We start from the raw sequence: 19,455 nt of genomic DNA, 5'->3' as shown, positions 1-19,455 counted from the left end.
CCTAGTGAGATTGAGTCCCTTCTATTCCCAGCTCCATTGATGGGGGAGTGCTGGCCACTGAGGGCACAGTGTGTGTAAAGCTTGCCATTAGCTTTGCCTGATCTGTACTGTTCCTTCCCCTTCGAGAAACCTTTGTTTACTTAAAGAGAATCGGGCAAGTGCCGATTTCCCTATTTTAGTATAGGATTAAAATACATGAAGTAAGACCTCCTGGGGCCCAGCTGCTGGCTGAGTTTTCAATCCAAATAGAGAAGAAAAATGTTTGCTATCTCTTTGAAAAATAAAGGAACTGTGCTCGTTGCTACACGAAGGAAGCAGCTGGCAAGGGTTTATCTGTATGAGGAAGGAGGAAACTAGCCCTTATTCTTAGTTATGAAATCCTGATCTCTCAAGCATCATTGCAAATAGTATTTATTAAGGTTTCAGAAGTCATGCAACCTTTTTAATTTTGGAATTTTAATTTTGGAGCCTGGATTATGAAAGGAAGAAGTGTTTTTCATGCCTGCCATCAGTTGGTTCAATTTAAAATTGCCCTACAGGTTGAGCTTCTGGATACAGTTAGGTCTGAGAGGGTCAAGATACCGTGCTGAAGTCTTTTAGTGATCAAAATGTTGCTGTATTAATTATGCTTTTGTTTGCCTAAGGTGTTTCTAACTTGATCCATTGTTATATGCTGTCTTAGCAAATCTGAGCCGGGATCAATGAAATTTTATTAGACTTCACTTTTTTTGTTGTCTTTTTTTTTGAGACGGGAAGATCACCTCAAGTTCAAGGCCATCCTAAACTACGTAGTAAGACTCTGGCTCAAAAAAAGAAAACAGAGAGAGAAAGAAAGAGAAAGGAGAGTGCTGCTAAAATCACTTAAGTTCTCCCTGCAGATGCCATCCTGAGTCCAAGGGAAAACTCAGTCTTCCCCAAGACACGTCAGGTTCCACAAAGGCCAACAGAAGCATAACTACGAGAGTGCTCCCAAGTGGATTCCTTTTGCATTTTAATTAGAAGAATTTTAATCAAATTTTATTTTAGTTTTTGTCTTTTTGGGACAGGGTTTCTCTATGCAGTTCAGGCTGGTCTTGAACTCACTTCAATCCCAGGCTGGCCTCCAATTCACAGTGATGCTCCTGCCTCACACTCCTGAGTGCTGGGATTATAGGTGTGCGCTACCACACCTGACCTAGTTAATTTTTTTTTCTTTTTTAATTTTATTTAAGGAGAAAAGAAAAAAAAACAATGAAAGGGTACAAGTTATACAGATTTACAGAAAAAAAAATGAACAGTAGGAAATCACTAGTTAATGGATTACATATTGCCATCTTAGAAATAATTGTTCAAGTCACAAAATTAAAGCTTGTAGAGTGGACATTCCAACAATGATACTGCAAACAGTTCTGTTCAATGATCCAATAAAACTCTGTGATATCATTTTCTATCTTATACACTTAAATATACATGCAGTTATATAGTTTAGAGCACTTTCTTTTCCTCTCTTTTGTACAATGACTATTACACGTTTTGGGTTTCATTGCTCCCACGGTTCTTATTGCTTTTTTGGAAGAGAGTAAAACCAAATGTGACATAACAGAACAGAATCGGTCAAGTCAAAAGGGTGGACATAATAGATAATGTAAAAACATAATACAAGGTGATCAACAATGGTTACCATAATGCCTCCCGCTATCTCTAATAGAATTGCCTATATCATTAGTTATAATACAATTGAACAAGACAGTAAAGAACAAAACCGACAAAACCAAAACATTGGAGACATTGTAGGTCTTCAAAAGTAGATAAAAGTCAACGAGGGGGCGTTATAATGAATCTCATTATCTTCACAGCTGATGCCTAAACTTTCGAACCTGATACTATCCAGCAAAACAGAATCTTTTTTTTTTTTTTTTGAGACAGCGTCTCGCTATGCAGTTTGGGCTGACCTTAAGTCACTGTGTAGCCCAGGCTAGTCTGGAACTCTTAATGATTCTCCTGCCTCAGCCGCTGAATGCTGGTATTTCAGGTGTGTGCCACCATTCCCTGCTTCCCAGTTACAGTTTTAAAGAGCAGGCAGGCTTGTGTAGCAAGATTACTGCCAGGTGTTGAGTTTTGGGTTTTGTTGGGAAGTGGCAGCTGTTATCAAATAGAGAAACACTAGGGGCTGACAATGAGCAGTAAGATGAAAGTAAACAAATTTATATTTAAAAAAAAATTTAAATGCAAACTTGGAAGGGTACATTATCCTAGAGAAACACGTTTCCAGCTCAGGGAGGCGAGAGAGGGCCTGGATTGAGACTCTGGTCTGGCGCTTTCTGAAGCAGTGCTCTCCGTCTCAGTCCTCCAGAAGTTTCTCTTCTGAAAACAGAGGCTGAAACTAACAGGTCTCCGCTCCCCTCTGGATCTGAGTCTTGTGCTCTCCAGTGGCAACCTGAACCAGGGGCTGGGGGCCCAGACGTTCCCCGTCACGTTGGCTTTGGCCTGCAAAGGGTCTTGGGGTGTTTGTTTTGGCTGAACTGAATGCCTTGGAATAGGTCTTCGTTCGCGCTGTCCCTCTGCCCCTCACAGCCATTGCAGCTGCCCCATTTTGCTGTCCCCCTCTCAGCGCTGGGGACTCAGCCTCTGGCTCTGGCACCACAGCTTCCTAGCAATGAGTGAAAGATGGAAGAGTTAGCTGGGCGTGGTGGCTCACGTCTGTAATCCCAGCACTCGGGAGGCTGAGGTGGGAGGATCGTTGCAAGTTTGAGACCAGCCTGAGCTACAAAGTGAGCTCCAGGCCAGCCTGAACTGCACAGCGAGACTCCGTCTCAAAAAGACAAAAAAAAAAGATGGAAGAGTTCCGCCTCAGCCATCTGCTTAGACTTTCTTGAGATGTGGATCAAACCGAATTAGATTAGAGCCAGATGTAGTGACACAGGCTTGTCAATCCAGCAGAGCCTGGGCAGAGTCTGAGGCAGGAGAATCTTTAGTTTGATGCCATCTTGGACTATTATATAAGGAGTTCAAGGCCAGTCTGTATTATACAGTGAGACTTTGTCTCAAAAAAGTTGGGGGAAGGGAGATATAGTTTAGAAATTTGTATGTATGTATATATGTATGTATTTTGCGACGGAGTCTTGCCTATGTAGCTCAGACTAGCCTTGAACTTGTGGCAGTCCTGCCTCAGCCTCCTGAGTGCTGGGATTATGGACATGTGCCCCCATGCCAGCTAGAAATCATTTTTAAAGACAGAGAATCAAGGAAAAAAAAGTCAGTGAAAAGTATAAAACAATTTAAAATTTCCTATTTCATTATGTGTGATTTCTGAGGGTATAGTGAATATTTGTGAGTGGAAGCCTATTTAATATTAGGTGGCACTGTATTTCTTTCCATGTCTGTTTTCTGTAGTTTCTTTGAAATTGAGGCTGCAGCTCTCTTACCGCAAAGTGTCAACATTCAGATAATTTTAATTTATTCCTTCTCTTGACCGAGATCACCTGGTTTATGAGGCTAAGCACGCTGCTTTTGATGCCTCGTCTAGTTTTGCCACTTGGGCTTCTTTGTGTAGAGGTCTTAGAGAGCCTGCGAGGTGGGCCAGGTTAAGCCGAATGAAAAGGTTTCCTCCTGGAACTAGGCTGCATCACAGAGGTAATTATAGTAGTGGCATTAGATGAGTTAACTGTAGTAGCATTTCTCTTTCGCTGGACTTGAATAAGTAGTGTCCTAGTTCAGAAGAGATCTTAAAATAGGGGTGTGCTAACCTGAACTGCACCTACAGATGGCTGGGGGGTCGCTGAAGACATGCTTTGGTGCACTGACACTCTGAATTTCCTTTCCCCTTATCCTTCATTTTATGTAGTGCTTGATGCTTGACTCCTCTCTGGTTTGGACTCGGGCCTTCACATTGAACTGCATCCTTAGTCTGAGTTCTGTTTTTTCATTTTCTGTTTTTGAGACAAGCTTATATGCTCAGTCACCAAATTGCCCAGGGTTGAGCTTAAGATCCTCCTATCTCAGCCTCTCAGAGTGCTGGGAATACAGGTGTGCACCACAACCCCCAGCTTCAGCTGTTGGTGTCACATGAAAATGGAGAGGCCAGTGATGTGGGTATAATCATCTAATCAAAGCTGCTCTTTGTGAGACCTTGGTGTATTTTAAATGTTTCTTGTTGGACTGGTTTTCTAGTTAATACCAATTAGTATGCCTTGGTAGTTTTTGTTTGTGTGTTTGTTTTGGATTTTTTGAGACAGAGTCTGACTTTGCTGACCTAGAACTCTCTTCTATCCTGCCTCAGCCTCTAGGGTGCTGGGATTATAACCATGCACCACCATGCCTGATTTATAGTAAGGTCTTAATAACGTCCATGCTTTTTTGGAAGGGTTGCTTTAGGACCAGTCTAAGACTGGTAACCACCAGTTACCAATACTTTGGAATTCACAAAAATGGTGTTGCTTTGGTCACATTGGTCTTTATGTGCCATTACTTAATGGCGTTAAGATTGTTTTCACAGCAGTTATTGTTGTGTTTCATGTATGCATTGTATTTTAGTTTCCATTTAGAAATAAAAAAGAGGACTGGAGGAGAGGGGTAAGAGGACAGAGGATATTTGTTAGTACATCTTTACCCTTCCTTATAGGAGAAGGATGCAGATTTAATTAATGTAGCTGTGCTGAAATTTCACTTAATTTTATTTTATTTTAATTTTTGTGTACTTGCTGGAATTACTCTCACATGTAATGAAATCATTGTGAGTTTGCTTAGTTAGAAATAACTTTTTTTTTTTTTTTTTTTTTTTTTTTTTTTTTTTTTTGAGACAGGGTCTCATTATGGTGGTGCAGGCTGGCCGCATGTGCATTCACTTTGTAGCCCAGGCTGGTCTCGAACTTGCAATGATCCTCCAGCCTCAGCCTCCTGAGTGCTGGGATTACAAGTGCACACCACCACATCTGGCTGGAAATAACATTTTTATAGTTCTTCTCCTGGCCTTTTTAATGTGATATTGATCAACCTGAAGACAAAAAAGCTGATTATAGTAGTTGGTGCCTGGTAACAGTTGCTGACTGGATAGACTATTTGAAATTTATTTTTTGCTTTTATTTTTGTTTTACCTCATAGCAATCCTCTTGCCTCAGCTTCCTGAGTGCTGGAATTACAGGCATGCATTGCCATACCCAACTTGAGTTTTTAAAAATATGAGCTATGAGTTTGCATGTGTGTGTGTGTGTGTGTGTGTGTGTGTGTGTATGTGTGTGTGTGTGTGTGTATATATATATATATATATATATATATATATATATATATATAGGCTATAACCTGGACATGGTGCACACTTGCAATCCCATACTCAGGAAACTAGGGCAAAAGGATTCCAAGTAAGAGGCCACCTAGGCAACTTAGCAGACTATGTCTCAAAATGAAAAATAAAAAGGCTGGTGATGTAGCTCCAAAGTAGATTTGCTTTCCCAGTGTGCATCAGGCCCTAGGTTTCTGAGCATGCATAAGGCCCAATCCCCAATACTGCCCACTCCCCAAAAAAGAAGGAGGAGGAAGAAAAAAAGGAAATGGAAGTATGGGCTGTGGCTAACCGTTGGAGTAGTTTGGGCACGGTGGTGCACACCTGTAACTCCAGCACTCAGGAGGCTGAAGTAAGAGGATCATAGTGAGTTCAAGGCCAACCTGAACTACAGAGCAAAACCCTTTCTCAAAAAACCTAAAAAATAAAAAAGTAAACACTTAAGAAAAAAGTGTCAGAGTGGCCTCAGAATTAAGCAGGCGTTACTCATTTATTGTTCTCTTTCTAGGTGCATGCTATTATGATGCTAATCAGTCTATGTATGTGTTTGGAGGTTGTACCCAGAGCAGCTGCAATGCTGCCTTCAATGACCTCTGGAGACTTGACCTCAATAGCAAAGAGTGGATTCGACCTTTGGCTTCAGGTAAGAGATGAGAAGCTGATTTTTATCTCTTTGCCAGGTGACTCTGTTAGTATGGAAACTATCTGACTCTTTTTGGTTTTGATTTCAAGCATAGGTCTGTTGACAGATCCGTATAAATGCTAAGAGTTATATGCTTATCTAAATCTTCAATTTTTAAAAACTTACATTTTAGATTAGTATTGGTGTCCTGCCAAAATTGCTGTACTACTGTGTGAATTTATTGGCAGTGTTTTCCAAGTACTTGTACAGAGGTGCTGTGCTGTGCTGTGCTGCGCCGTTTGGTGGGAGGTTGAAGTAAGAGCAAAGCCAGAGTCGTGAGAACACTTGAGTGACAGATGCTATTGTCCCGGTGCTGAGGGCTCTGCGTAACTTTTGTTCTTGCCAGCTCAGATATTTGGGAGTGTATGGGACAAGCCTCTGCTGGTTACTCTTAACCGCTTAACAGTGTGGGAAGATTTCGCAGTAGGTACATTCCCGCCGCATGGTCCCTCTCAGCCGGAACTCTGGCAGGAAAAATCCTGTATTTCTTCTTTTTGATTCAGAAGATGCTTGTTTTTGCACTCAGGAGACAGGACAGTTTGAAGTATCAATTACAAGCCCAGAGGGCTGGTGTGATAGAGAACTAGGGTCCTTTGAATATAAAGCATGCTGGTAAATGTGCTGGCAAACTTTTCCTAAAGCACTCTGTGTTTGACTTTCCAGGGTTGGAACTGTCTGAGGACTGAGAAGACTTGGGTTTCCCTTGGCGATTTCCTTATTTGTTTAAGTCTTACTTTACTGCTTTGATTACTAGGTAGAGACAACATGGGCTTTTAGAAAGGGCACTGTACTGGGAGTGGACATGAGCTTCGCTTCCTAGAATAAACACCAGTCCTCTGTGTGACCATGAGCAAGGTACTGCACCTTTCAGAGAAATGTGGATTAAATGAATGTTTTTAAGTGGCCTGGGAAAGCTGGTGTATGCTTCCCTGTGTTTATGTAAGCGCTGCAGTGAATATGTTGGCGAGGAGTTTAACCTTAGCTGGGAGAAGCAGCAGCATTTTTCTCCCCAGAACTGAGAACAACTGTTCTGCTCCCTGCAATGGGCAAATAGAGAGCGATTCAGACAAAATTCATGGGCTAGACTAGGTTTGGGGCAGAAATTATTGAGGTAGGACTGGGGAGTTAGCTCAGTGGCTTCAGCACCAGCCTGGCAAGCATGAGGTTATGAGTTTGATCCCTGGTATCACCAAAAAAAAAAGAGAGAAGTTATTGAGGTGGAGCCAGGCATGGTGGCACATGCCTGTAATTCCAGCACTTGGGAGACTAAGGCAGGAGGATTCCCATCAGTTCTCAAACTCAAAAAACCCAACTAACCAGCCAAATAATAAAATAAAAATAAATAAAATAATCGAGGGCTGGGGCTACCACTCAGTAGTAGAGTGCTTGCCTACCATAGTGCAAAGCTTAGGTTCAACCGTGAACACTGCAAAAAACTAAATAAATTATAAAAAAAAATTTTTTTTTTTTTTGGTCTTTTTGAGGCAGGGTCTCGCTATGCAGTTCAGGCTGGCCTTGAGCTCACTTGGTCTTTTTGAGGCAGGGTCTCCCTATGCAGTTCAGGCTGGCCTTGAGCTCACTTTACAAAGTGAGCCCAATACTAGCCCAGGCTGGTATCGAACTCACAACGATTCTCCTGCCTCAGCCGCCTGGGTGCTAGGATTATAGGCGTGAGCCACCACGCCCAGCTCATAAATTGTAAAATTATTGAAAAGATTGGCAAATGATGATTTTTCAGAAACTTTGGAGGATAGTACTATAGTATTTTAGGGCCCTCAGAATTTTGTACTTTGGGGTTGGGGATTTAGCTCAGTGGTATAAGCACCTGCCTGGCAAGTGCAAGGTCGTGAGTTCAGTCTCCAGTACCACACACACACACACACACACACACACACACACACAAAAGAATTTTGTACTTTGAAGGTCTCTTTTTCTAGCCCTTTGTCCTCTATTGCACTTAGTGAAATATTATTAAATATTTGGAATTACAGGTCCTGAAATATGCAAGGTCTTTTCAGCTTAAGCATCCTGTTGTCACTGTGCTTAATATTTTATGAAACCCCCATTTCAATGCAGCTTTGATTGGTCCAATTACAGAATTCTGATACTGCCTTTATTTTGTAACCAAGCTTTATGTCTTTGATAATTGGTTGTAGCAGTTATTCTTTCTTGTGGAATTGGAGCTTGTTCTAGGCTTTGAGACCTCCATAGTCTGTTACAAACTGCATCAGTTATTTCTTCCAAAAAATTGGACATTGGATTTTTTTGAGGTTCTATATATTGAACCTAAGGCCCCATGTGTATTAGGCAAGTGCTTTACCACTGAGTTATATCCCCAGCTTGGGACTCAGTTTTTAACTGCTGAGTATACAGACTGTGTTGTTTTTGTTTTTGTTTTGCTTGGTGTTTGTTTTTATATTTTTGTTTTTTTGGTAGTGCTAGAGATAGAACCCAGGGCCTTAGGCAAGAACTTTACCACTGAGCTACGTCCCAGCACCCAGACTGTTTTTAAAATCCCTAAGACAGAAGTGTTGGAGGAGTAACTGGTTTGCAATTCATATTCTACGTATGTTCTGAATTTTTAAAAAATATTACATTTAGAATATTTTCTTTTTTTAATTAAAATTTTTATTAGCAGGTAAAACATAATCTCATGTAATTCAGGCTGGTCTTGAATTCACTCTGTATCACAGGCTAGCCTTAAGCTCATGGTGATCCTCCTGCCTCAGCCTCCCTGGTGCTGAAATTATAGTTGTGCATCACTACATATGGTTGAAGAATGTTCCTTTTTAAAATGTAATAAGCTCTTGAATGTTTAAGTCAGTTTGTAACATGTTTCAAAGAAAACAGTTGCTACCTTACCCTAATCTGCAGTTAGAATCTAGTTTTGGGGGGGTTGTTTTGTGTGTGTGTGTGTGTGTGTGTGTGTGTGTGCGTGTGTGTGTGTGTACTGAGAATCAAACTCTGGGCCTCATGCATGCAAGGTAAGAACTCTACCACTGAGCCACATCCCTAGCCCACAACCTAGTTTTAAAGCTAGAAAAAGAAGATTTTTGAAATGCCTAAGAACAAAAAACAGTGGTTTAATAAAGAGTCCTCCTGTGAGATCATTTTGGCAGAAATCCTGTGGGAAGATTCCCTGAGGGAATATTTCTGTGAGCTGTCATGCATTCCAACCAGAGTCACTTCCTAACAGGAACGTCAGGGAGTTTTTCTGAACAAAACACGCTTGTCTGTGTGTCTTTGTGTCCGTGACTCACCCATCTTAATGCATGCAGGTAGGGAGGTTGGAGGGTGGCCAAGGGGTGGGTGGTACCTTTCCATCTGGTGCCAGGCGTGAGGTGGTCTCACCTTGTGCAAGTGGTCCTCCTGTCAGTCTTCAGAAGTGTAGCTGTGCGGAAGTAAGAGCATCGGTGAAGCAGCGGAGCACCTTGGTTGGGAGCAGAGTCTTTTTTTTTTTTTTTTTTTTGGTATTAGAAATCAAACGCACAACCTTGTAATTACCAGTCAGTTGCTGTGCCACTGAGATATATCCATAGGAGCAAAGTCTTAAGAGAATTCTGTGTATTATGTCCCTGTATTGGAGGTTCACGACAGGCCTTTAGGTCGTGTCTTGCTGCTGGGCAGCTCTGAACCACCAGTGGTGCATGCTTGACTGTCCTACTGGGTGGCGTGAGTTGGTCCCATCGGGTAGTATCGGCCACCCAACAGGACAGTTGTGCATGTAGTACCACTGGTTCAAGCAGGCAGGAGCATGTTAAAATGTGTGTTTGGTTATATCATAAAGGAACCTGGAGCATTCTTACCTTGGTTGGTGTTTTCTTATACCCAACTTTCACAGCTCTAAGGGGAAGCTGATTTTGGCTCATGGCTTGCAGCAGTTTTAGCCATAGTCAGGTGGCTCCAAGGTGGGGTGGCGTGGTAGAGGAGAAAGAGCTCATGGCACGGCAGGGAGGCAGAGAGGTGGGGCGGAGGGAGAAGTTGTGATCCCTAGTAAGCAGTTCAGTAGTGGTATCCAGTGGTCAGTTTTTTTGAGAGTTTGGCAAATAAACTAGAAGGGTTCTCAGCCTTGAATTGACAACACAGTCCTTCCTCTGTTTAGTTAGACCCCTCAGCCTTCATTTGTTAATGCAGTAAACACTTGAATGCCTACTATGTTCCTGGTATTGTTCTTAATGCTGGAGACTCAAAAACAGACAGAAATCCCAATCCTATGGAGATTATAGGCAAATGAGGAAGACAGATACTAAAACTGACTAATATGTAATACAGGATAGTAGCCGATGATTTGTGCTTTTGAAGAAAAGCTGTGACATTGCTGGGGGAGGGTTATGATCAGGGGGGATCAGCTGTGTGTGGTGGTGCATACCTGTAATCCTACTCTTAGAAGGCTGAGGCAGGAAGATTGCCACAAGTTGGAGACCAGCTTGGGCTACATAGTGAGTTCAAGGCCAGACACAATTGCATAACAAGACTGTCTCGAGAGAGAATATATGTATATACCCACACACATACATACACACACACACACACACACACACACACACACACTTCAGTTTGCTGTATTAATAAATGTCTGGAAGCTAATAGCCATGACTTTGAGCACCTCTTGTAATTGTAGAGGCCAAAGATAACTTATGTTAATCTCATGATGTCTCAATAAATTTAATTTTAAAGTATTTGTATAAATTGGGGCTGGGGATTTAGCTCAGCGGCATAAGCACCTGCCTTGCAAGCAGGCAGTCGTGAGTTCAATCCCTGGTACCGATAAAAGACCAAAAAAAAAAAAAAAAAAAAGTTAAAGTATTTGTATAAATTTTTGTTTTCCTGACACATGCATTTTTGGCTGCGTCTATAGCTGAACTGTAGATCACGTGCCTAGCATGTTTAAGGACCTGAGTCAACCACTAATACCACCAAAAACAAACAAATGAAAAGGTGCCATTTATTTATTTAGAAGAATTTTCTTATAAAAGAGAGCAGAGAAATAAAGTGCTAAATGCAAGTAGATGTAAATTGAGAAGTTTGTTGGATCGATCGATCAATTTGATTGATTGACTAACTGAGACAGGGTCTTGCTATGTAGTTCAGACAGGTCTTGAATTCACTGTGTAGCCCAGGCTGGCCTCAGACTTACAGGAATCCTCCTGCCTCTGCCTCCTGAGTGCTAGGATTATAGGCATGTGTCGCCATGCCTAGCTCTGTTGGGTTTTTTTTTTTTAAGGACAGCAGGTTGTAGAGCATGTTTATATGCTGATGGGAGTGATCTCAAGGGAAGAATTGTTTGGGTACATAGACGGAAAGAATTACTAGCTCAGTGTCCTTAAGTGACAAGAAAGGCAGGCTCCATTGGAATGGTTGGCTGGAGATGGGAAGATTATCAACAGGAACATGAAGGGGAATATGTAGTATCACAGGCAACTGTGCATGGGAACAGGTTCAAGCTTTCTGCAGATTGCTTTGCCACTCAGATAAAATAATTGAGATAAAATAGAATAAGTGCCATTGAAGTTCTGCTCAGTGATTGTGAATGTACAGTTGTGTGCTTACTTCTCTTTGCCAAGTGGTTCTAGGAACCTGAGTGTTTTACTTTCTAGTGTTGAACAAAGGTAATGATTTGTTTGGCTCAGCCTATGTTCAGTTCCCAAAGCAATATGCAGTTCTTTGAATAGGTACTTGTAAAGACTAACATTTAAAACTGCTGTTTATGAAATAAATTACCCTTTATTCAAACCAAGGCTAATTTTGGCATCTGTTTAATATATACTCATTTTAAACCACACAACCTTTTTTGGTTACTTTAAATCAAGACAGTTTTGTTTTTTGTTTTGTCATGTTGTGTTGTGTTTTGGGGGACTATTCCAACATAATTTTTTTTTTTTGAGACAGGGTCTCTGTGCAGTTTAGGCTGGCCTTGAGCTCACTTTTTTGTAGCCCAAGCTGATCTTGAATTGGAAATGATCCTCCTGCCTCAGCCTTCCAAATGCTGGGATTATAGGTGTGAGCCTCCACGCCCAGCTTTTTTTAGGTCTTTTTGAGACAGCATCTCACCATGCAGTCCAGGCCAGTCTTGAACTCACTTTGTAGCCTAGACTGGCCTGAGTCATAGCAGTCCTCCTGCTTTAGCCTCCCAAGTGTTGGGATTACAGGGATGTGCCACCATGCCCAGATATCAAAATAAATGTTTAAAAGACTGAGGATGTTTCTCATATGTAGAAGACTTGCCCCCCACGTGTTAGACCTTACACTCAATCTCCCAGGACCACAAAAGAAGAGATGTCTTGGTTGAATGTAAGCACAGCTGACTTTGGGAATGCGGGCCCTGCACTCTCTTCTTGCTTTCTCCTGGGTGCAGTCTGTGACCTCACCCCACGTTAGTGTGGTGTGTGGGAGCTATGCAGTGTGTTACGCTGGGCTAGTCATCGACTGCTAAGGAAGAAGCACAGCCACTCCTGACTCAGTCAGAAACAAGCTGTTTCTCATCCCTTCTTTGAAAGGTGACTTTTAAAAATGTTTATTCTTTTAAAAAAAACTACGTGTTTTAATGGATTCTACTTTTCAAATAAGTAATGTCCCTGATAATTTCCTCTTTTCCATAGTTCTCTCTTTTAGGGATTATAGGCCATAGAATTTGTTGGTTTCTACCTTAAGATCCTCCATAATCTCATTGTTGAATCTTTTTTTTTTCATTGTTGAATCTTAAAGTGTTGCTTTCTATTTGATTTGTAAGTTATAGGGTGATTGCATTTCATATCACAAATAAGACTTTGAAGGTTGCACACAGAAATTTAGATTCTGCTATTAGTTACTTACTGGCTGAGGTAGAAGGTAATGCCATGGGACGACAATGGGGAATGGTTTACAGTTCACCCGCCCCGGTCAGCTTTGATGTTAGCTTTTTTTCATTGTTCCCCTATACTAGGATACTGGGCACTGAACTTTGCCCTGAGCTACATTCCTACTCCCCTCCACCACACTGCCAGGGCTGGGCTCGCTGGAATCACAAGCTTCTTTATTTAAATATTCTCTTAAGACATAATTTAATACAGCATAATGAACAAACGTTAACTGTACCGCTCATAGAGTTTTTAATATATGTTTACAGTGGTGTGTAAGGAACTCACAGCACAGTAATCAACACAGAAGACTTCTGTGACCTCAAAAGATGTGGGGACTTCTCTCCACTAGCAAGCAAGTAAGCAATCAGTCTCACAGCACTGGAGAATAGCTAACAATCTACACTTCGACTCTGACACTACCTGTCTGGAAATGGCATCAGATCCCATGGGCTGGGGGCTTAGTCACTTCCAGTGCAAATCTCAAGCCCCTGTGCTTTTCACCAGCTGCCAACCAGAGTTCCCCCACCCCGCTTCTGGAATTAAGTTATTTCACTGGAGTGGCCCACAGAACTAAGGGAAATGCATTTATTTACCAGTTTATTAGAAAGGCTGTTGTAAAGGATACAGCTAAAGAGGCTGGGGATTTAGCTCAGCGGCATAAGCGCCTGCCTTGAAAGCAGGCAGTTGTGAGTTCGATCCCTGGTACCGATAAAAACGAAAAAGCCAAAAAAAAAAAAAAAAAAAGGATACCGCTAAAGAGATGGACATAGGAGAGGAGGAGCATTTGCCATGCATTCTCTGGCCACCAACCTTCCAGGAGCCTCTACACTTTGTACTATTGAGGGGCACTGGAACCTGGGCCTTTTTAGCTTTATGCAGACGTCATTGCATATCTAATCGTAATACACTGGGCAGGGACACCCAGCAAGGCCTGCCTCTTCTCCCTGGCCTCTCTGAATGGTGTTCCTTCTTTAGGTATAGGGTAGGGTCCCTACTGAAGTGAGTTGGATCATCTACTACCAGACAAGGTAGATAAGAGAATTTCTTTGTGGCCAGCTCCATGACAGCAGCGTCCCTGGGAAAGAGAGATTGTAGTTTCACTATCTTGCCTACCTGTAGTAGGCGGAGGTATAAGGCAGAAACTTGTGAACAGCAGCGCAAATAATCCCTCTTCGTACCGTGATAGCCATGTTAGCCATGTGACGGTCACCCAGCCTGAGTGAGACGCAGAATCACCTCTGAAGGCCCCCTATCCCTTTCTTAATGGTGCCACTCCTCAGAGGTAATTACTGTTCTGATTTCTGAACTGTTCTTAAAGGTCATGGAATTGGAGGTCCACAGTATCTCGTCCTTTTTGTCTGGCCTCTTTCTGCATGGATTTGAGATTCATCTGTGTGATTGGATCGGTTGGTGCTTTATTCCCTTTTTGTTGCTGAGTCTTAGGTAATATGACCATATCAAGTTTGTTTTTGGATATTTTTTTTCCTTGAGATAGGGCTTCTCTCTACAGTTTAGGCTGGCCTTGAACTCTTCGTAGCCAGGCTGGCCTCAGACTCGAAGTGACCCTCCTGTTCCAGCCTCCCAAGTGCTGGTATTACAGACATATACCACCACGCCTGGCAAATATAACCTTCTTTTCCCTGTTCTCCAGTTGATGGGTACTAGGTTTATTTGTACTTTGTAGAGCTGATGTCTATGCTGTGCAGACCAAGGCCTGCATTCCAGCTGGCTGCTTACTAACTATAGAAGATAACAGTCTGCTTATGTGGCAGAGCAGTAAGAGCTGTAGGTGGCCATCAAAGGTGGTGGTCTGAGCCAGGGTCCCATATGTAGTTCAGGCTGGCCTCAAACTTGAAATGCACCTCCTCCCTCAGCCTCCCGAATGCTGGGATTACAGGCAGGCGCCACCATCCCCAGCTCCCAGACTAAATCTTGAAGGATAAACAGGAGTAACTTGGCTGAAGGAAGAAGGTAGCATTTCAGAGGAATTAGAGTAAGAGAGTGTAATAGTTCCTGGATTTATAAGTAGGTTTGTGTTCTCCAGCCATGATTTTTTTTTTTTGTGATCCTTTTTGAGGCAGGGTCTCACTATGCAGTTCAGGCTGGCCTTGAGCTTACTTTGTAGCCCAGGCTGGTGTCAAACTCTCAGTGACCCTCCTGCCTCAGCCTCCAAGTGCTGGGATTACAGGTGTGAGCCACCACGTCTGACTCCTACCTATGATTTGTGAGGAAAGAGCGTCAAGAGTGGGTGTGGGAAGGTAGTTAGGGGCCCAGGTATGGCCAGGGAGCCCCGCACAGTCCTGCTTCCTCAGTCTCCCTTCCCGTGTCCCTGTCTCTCGTGGCATGGAGCCTTACCTCTGTGTTTCTCTTCTCTTGCTTTCTCCTGCCTGAAGTGTTCTTTCCCTCCGTGTCCGTCACCTGCTCCGCAGTCTACGTCTTTTTCTGTTAGGTTCTTGCTGACCCCTCGATCTCCTGCCTCCTTCCTCTGCCCTGAGCACTTTTCAGCACCCAGCGTACTGCCTTTCTCCCCCAGCACTGGGGCTTCCTAGATTCGGGGTTTCCTGTTTTCATTTGTTGCTGGCCATAGCTGGCACTGCAGGAATGGCGTGCCCTCTGTGTTTTGCTAAGTTAAGGTTAAACTCCGCCCTGACCCTTACATGGTGGGTACATGAAGGGTGTAAAGGAGGGAAGCAGTGTCACACTTTATGAGGTCACCTACCCAGTCTCCTTGGAGAGTATTTTCTAGACATGGTAACTACTTGGGTCCCACGGCTGGGCCCTGTGAGTTACTGTTTCTGTTTAATGCTGCCTAACTCCATCTAACAGGTAGGAAGCGCTGCGCTCCTAGCGGCAATCCACCCCAGCTCTTGTTCTAGACCAAGAGCTGAAAGGGTTGGTACCTCTGCCCCCTCTTTGTTCCCACTCTCCCTGTGCTTGCAGCAGGAGGAGGCCGAGGACTGAGACCTGCTGCAGTCAGTAATGTCTCCTGAAGAGCAGAGCACAGGGGCTCTGGCCTGGCATCCGGAGCCTTGCCAGGGGTAGGTCTGTGCCTTGGCCAGCTGTTAACATTCATTGCTAGCCCCGCTGCTGTGCACCAAAATAAGGGGCTCAGGGAAATGGGGCTTGCACTTTGTTTTCATTGGCCAGAGTCTAAATATTTCCTTTTATTTTTTATGGAATTATAGTTTAGAATCCATTCAAAATAGACACGCCTGTGTTACCATTTTGAGAAGCCCAACCTTTAGCTTCCCCATGTACTTGTAAGTGCACATTCTTTGGAAACCTTTTTATGAGGTGGTGGGTTTTCCTTGTTTCCTCTAGTCCTGTGCAGAAAAAGTCCTGAACATCCTGACCTGTGGTGGTCTCGGGACACGTGAATAGGAGCAGAGCCGTTAGGTTCTCTTAGGAAAGGAAGGAATCCTTTCTATTTATTTAAAAAGTTCAGATAGGGGATTTTTCTTTTTTTCCATGCCCTTCTAAGGTGGGTATACGTTCTCTACTGCTGTGGGGAAGAGTGGGGGAATTTGCATGGCACGAATCTGGGCAACCTCTGGTTCTGAAATTTTACTGTATTTCAGTTTGACCCTATGCCCTGAATGACTAGGGTTTTCTTGTTTCAAAATCAAGCCAGAAACTTTATGACTAGCAACCTTGTGTTACTTCTAAATAGAGCCACTTGAAAGTCCCCTCCTGATTAAAACTGCAATTAACAAATTATCAGATTAAACTGAAGGCTCTGGTTTTCTCCCCTCCCCTAGAAACTGAATCAGAAGACTACTTGAGGAGCAACAAGGAACTATTACTGGATTATGTGTTAATTTTTAGCTGATAAGTGCTGCCCTGTTCATCTAGTATAGTCTTTCATGCAGGTTTGTTTATTGGTGCTGGAAACCTTGCCAACAGAGAATTTTTTTTTTTATTCATGCCTGTAGCATATATAGTTATCCAGGATCTAAAAGTTTCACACGGCCATTACAAAAGTTTCCATTGTTTGAATGTTCCCTAAATGACCCAGAGAATGACATGTTTAAAGGTATATTGCCGTAATAATAAAAATTGTGCTCTGAAGCCTGAGATCCAGACAGTTTTGTTATCAGTCAGTACCTTTTCTGGACTTGGAACTGCGGACTGAAGTAGGGGGAAAAAGTGGAGGGGAGAGGGAGGCATTCAAAGAAATGCTTGGATTTATGGTGCCAAAAGGCACTTCTAGGGTATAATATGATTCGCTAGCTGTGAGATCTGTGGCCACTGGCTTCATGACTGATCTCAATTTTGCAAATATAGTCATAAGAAGTAGTGCTAGTCAATCCTCTAAAAAAGGTATAACCCTTTTGGTTTTTTGAGGCAGGATCTTGGTATGTCGTTCATACTGGCCTTGAACACATTATGTAGTTTAGACTGGCTTCAAACTCATGGTGATCCTCCTGCCTAAGCCTCCGGAGTGGTAGGATTATAGGCTGTGCCACTACATCCAGTTTAGGAGAGAGACTCTTAAAGTGGATCGTTCTAACATAGTCTGCTAATGCTCAGATTAAGGTAGGTGACAAGATGTTCTCTAACCCCAGAAGAGTCTTTGGCTCAGCACATAAAGGGGGACTGTGGGAGCATTTCAAAAAGGCCAGACCTACAACAGAAGGATTTAGTTCCTTTGTATCCAGTACCACATCTTTGGTAACATATTTAAATCCCTATTTGACACTGAGTTCACATGTACTCTGGATTGAACCAAATCTTAGAAAGCAAGGGTTTAGGGTTTTGCAATTTTGTGTCTATCTCCTATTTTTTTCAAACCATCATATTTTTGTATCTTCTATGGGCATCTATACATATGTAAAGGTTTATTGTAACTATTATTTGCCATCTTGGTAATAAGTTGAATCTTTTCCTTTAGCATTAGGGATTGAACCCAGGGCTTCAGGTGTGCTGGCAAGTAAATTTTGTACCACTGAGCTACATCCTGAAAGCAGTTTTATTTTTATTTTGATATTGGGTCGTGCCAAGTTGCCCAGACAGGTTTCGGATTTGGACTCCCCCTGCCTGGGCCTCTTGAGTAGCTGAGATTACAAGTGTGAGCTATTATGTATGGTTGGAGATAGTTTTATTACCTGAAGACAAATGGATTATCTTTCCCAATAGAACCCCAGAGTCCTTGGGCTGTAGAGTTTGGGGACTTAACGGTATTATTTGTCTTCTACATGTTTATTGTCAAGACAGATTTGTATACATGAGTTTGGAAGTACTGTTTTCCTTTTGTCCCCTCTTCTCAAATCATAAAGCTTTTATTTTTGTTTCTCATATAGAGTATTAACCTGTAAAATCAACAGCTTAGAAGTCTTAAGTTACAATTGGCTCCTAAGTTATGAGACCAGCTGGTCCTCTCGCGCTCGCGCTCTGTAAGTGTTGGGAATCTGTGCTGCTGTGGTGTTCTGGGAAGCGCTCCCAGCGTTCCTCCTCTGGCTCTAGCGACCAGGCTCAGTCCCTCCCACACTAGCTTGCTGACAGCTCTGCCAGGCTTTCCAAAACCAAGCTTCGATCCTGTCAGAAAGTTCATCCCTCCGTCCTGTTCACACACCAGTGCGAGGAACCAACAGTGGAAGGGTAAGAGGTGCGTGCTGGTTAACTGGTCTGGTCTGGTCCTGCTTTGTCTGGAAGGCCAGTTTCGTCCAGGAGGGGTGTGTGTCCTGCACGTGGAGCGCTCACGTAGCCCTCACAGAACTGCAGTGCTTTCCTTGCTCCCTGATTGGGAAAGAGAGTACCATGCAGATGTGTCATCCTGGCCCGAGGGTGACCCAGACCTCAGCATGCTCCTGGTCCTCAGAGTCTCCTTCACTCCAGGTTTTCCTTCGTGCCTGTCCCGTTAAGGAGCTAAATACATCCGAATTGCTTGCTCTACATATGGATGACACCTCTTTCCTTTCTCTCTCTCTCTCTCTCTCTCTCTCTCTCTCTCTCTCTCTCTCTCTCTCGTTTTACTTTTATACTTGCTCTGTTTTACAGTGAATTACAGGGCCAGGGATTTAGCTTAGTGGCACAAGCACCTACCTGGCAAGCATGAAGTTGTGAATTTGATCCTCAGTACCAAAAAAACAAAAACAAAAAAAGAAAACAGAAAAAAAAACCAAAAAGCTGTAGTGAATTACCGACTTTGCATTTCCATAGCTTGCAATGCAAGACACGCAAAGGTAAAGACGCGGACTAACTGCGTTAGTGCAGGCTTTTCGCAATCCCCGCAGCATAACGTGTGCTAAGACATGCAGGAGGACCCACGGGACTCAACAGGGCATCTGTGGGCTGTCACAGGCATTGGTCCTCAGAGAATTATTGAAAACCATTTCTGATTAAAAAGGAAACTGTACTTTGACAGTGGTGAATATTACCATTTTCCAAGGAGAACAAAGGATTCTCACTTTCTTATATGTATTAACACAAATATTTTAAAATACTCTTAAAATTTAAGTAATTTTTAATAAATAAATTACCCCAAAAGCCTATTTTGAAATGTGCTTTTCGATGCTGCCTAGAAAATCTAAGACTAGGGTAGCAGTTGGTTTGTTAGAAGTGTAAATGATGTGGAGAATGTGGTGGGATTGTAAAGCTGCTTTCATCTTGTGACATGGCTGTTACTGTGCTCCAGCCAGCTGTGTAGGTCGGAGAACGGAGGGACCACAGGCACTGTA

The 19,455-nt window shown here is 42.8% G+C and overlaps 1 protein-coding gene across 8 annotated transcripts in view; it reads left to right on the top strand.

Moving 5' to 3' along the window:
- Nucleotides 1–19,455, top strand: part of Fbxo42 (F-box protein 42) — a 72,845-nt gene that overhangs the window by 36,254 nt on the left and 17,136 nt on the right. For 7 of the 8 annotated variants that reach the window (XR_010042953.1, XM_063235582.1, XM_063235585.1 and 4 more), the window contains one exon: nt 5,766–5,900. The exons of the other annotated variant lie outside the window; for it this stretch is intronic. Coding sequence is in view for 6 of the 7 variants with exons in the window: in XM_063235582.1 (XP_063091652.1) it covers nt 5,766–5,900 (135 nt within the window). In the remaining variant the exon portion in view is untranslated. The remainder of the gene's footprint in view (nt 1–5,765; nt 5,901–19,455) is intronic. 8 annotated transcript variants of the gene reach the window in all.

This window comes from Cavia porcellus, unplaced genomic scaffold, assembly GCF_034190915.1.
Source record: "Cavia porcellus strain 051 isolate PalLab524CR breed Dunkin Hartley unplaced genomic scaffold, mCavPor4.1 scaffold_25, whole genome shotgun sequence".
NCBI lineage: Eukaryota > Metazoa > Chordata > Mammalia > Rodentia > Caviidae > Cavia > Cavia porcellus.
Note: the sequence above shows the minus strand (reverse complement) of the source record. Positions and strands in the feature narration are given on the sequence as shown.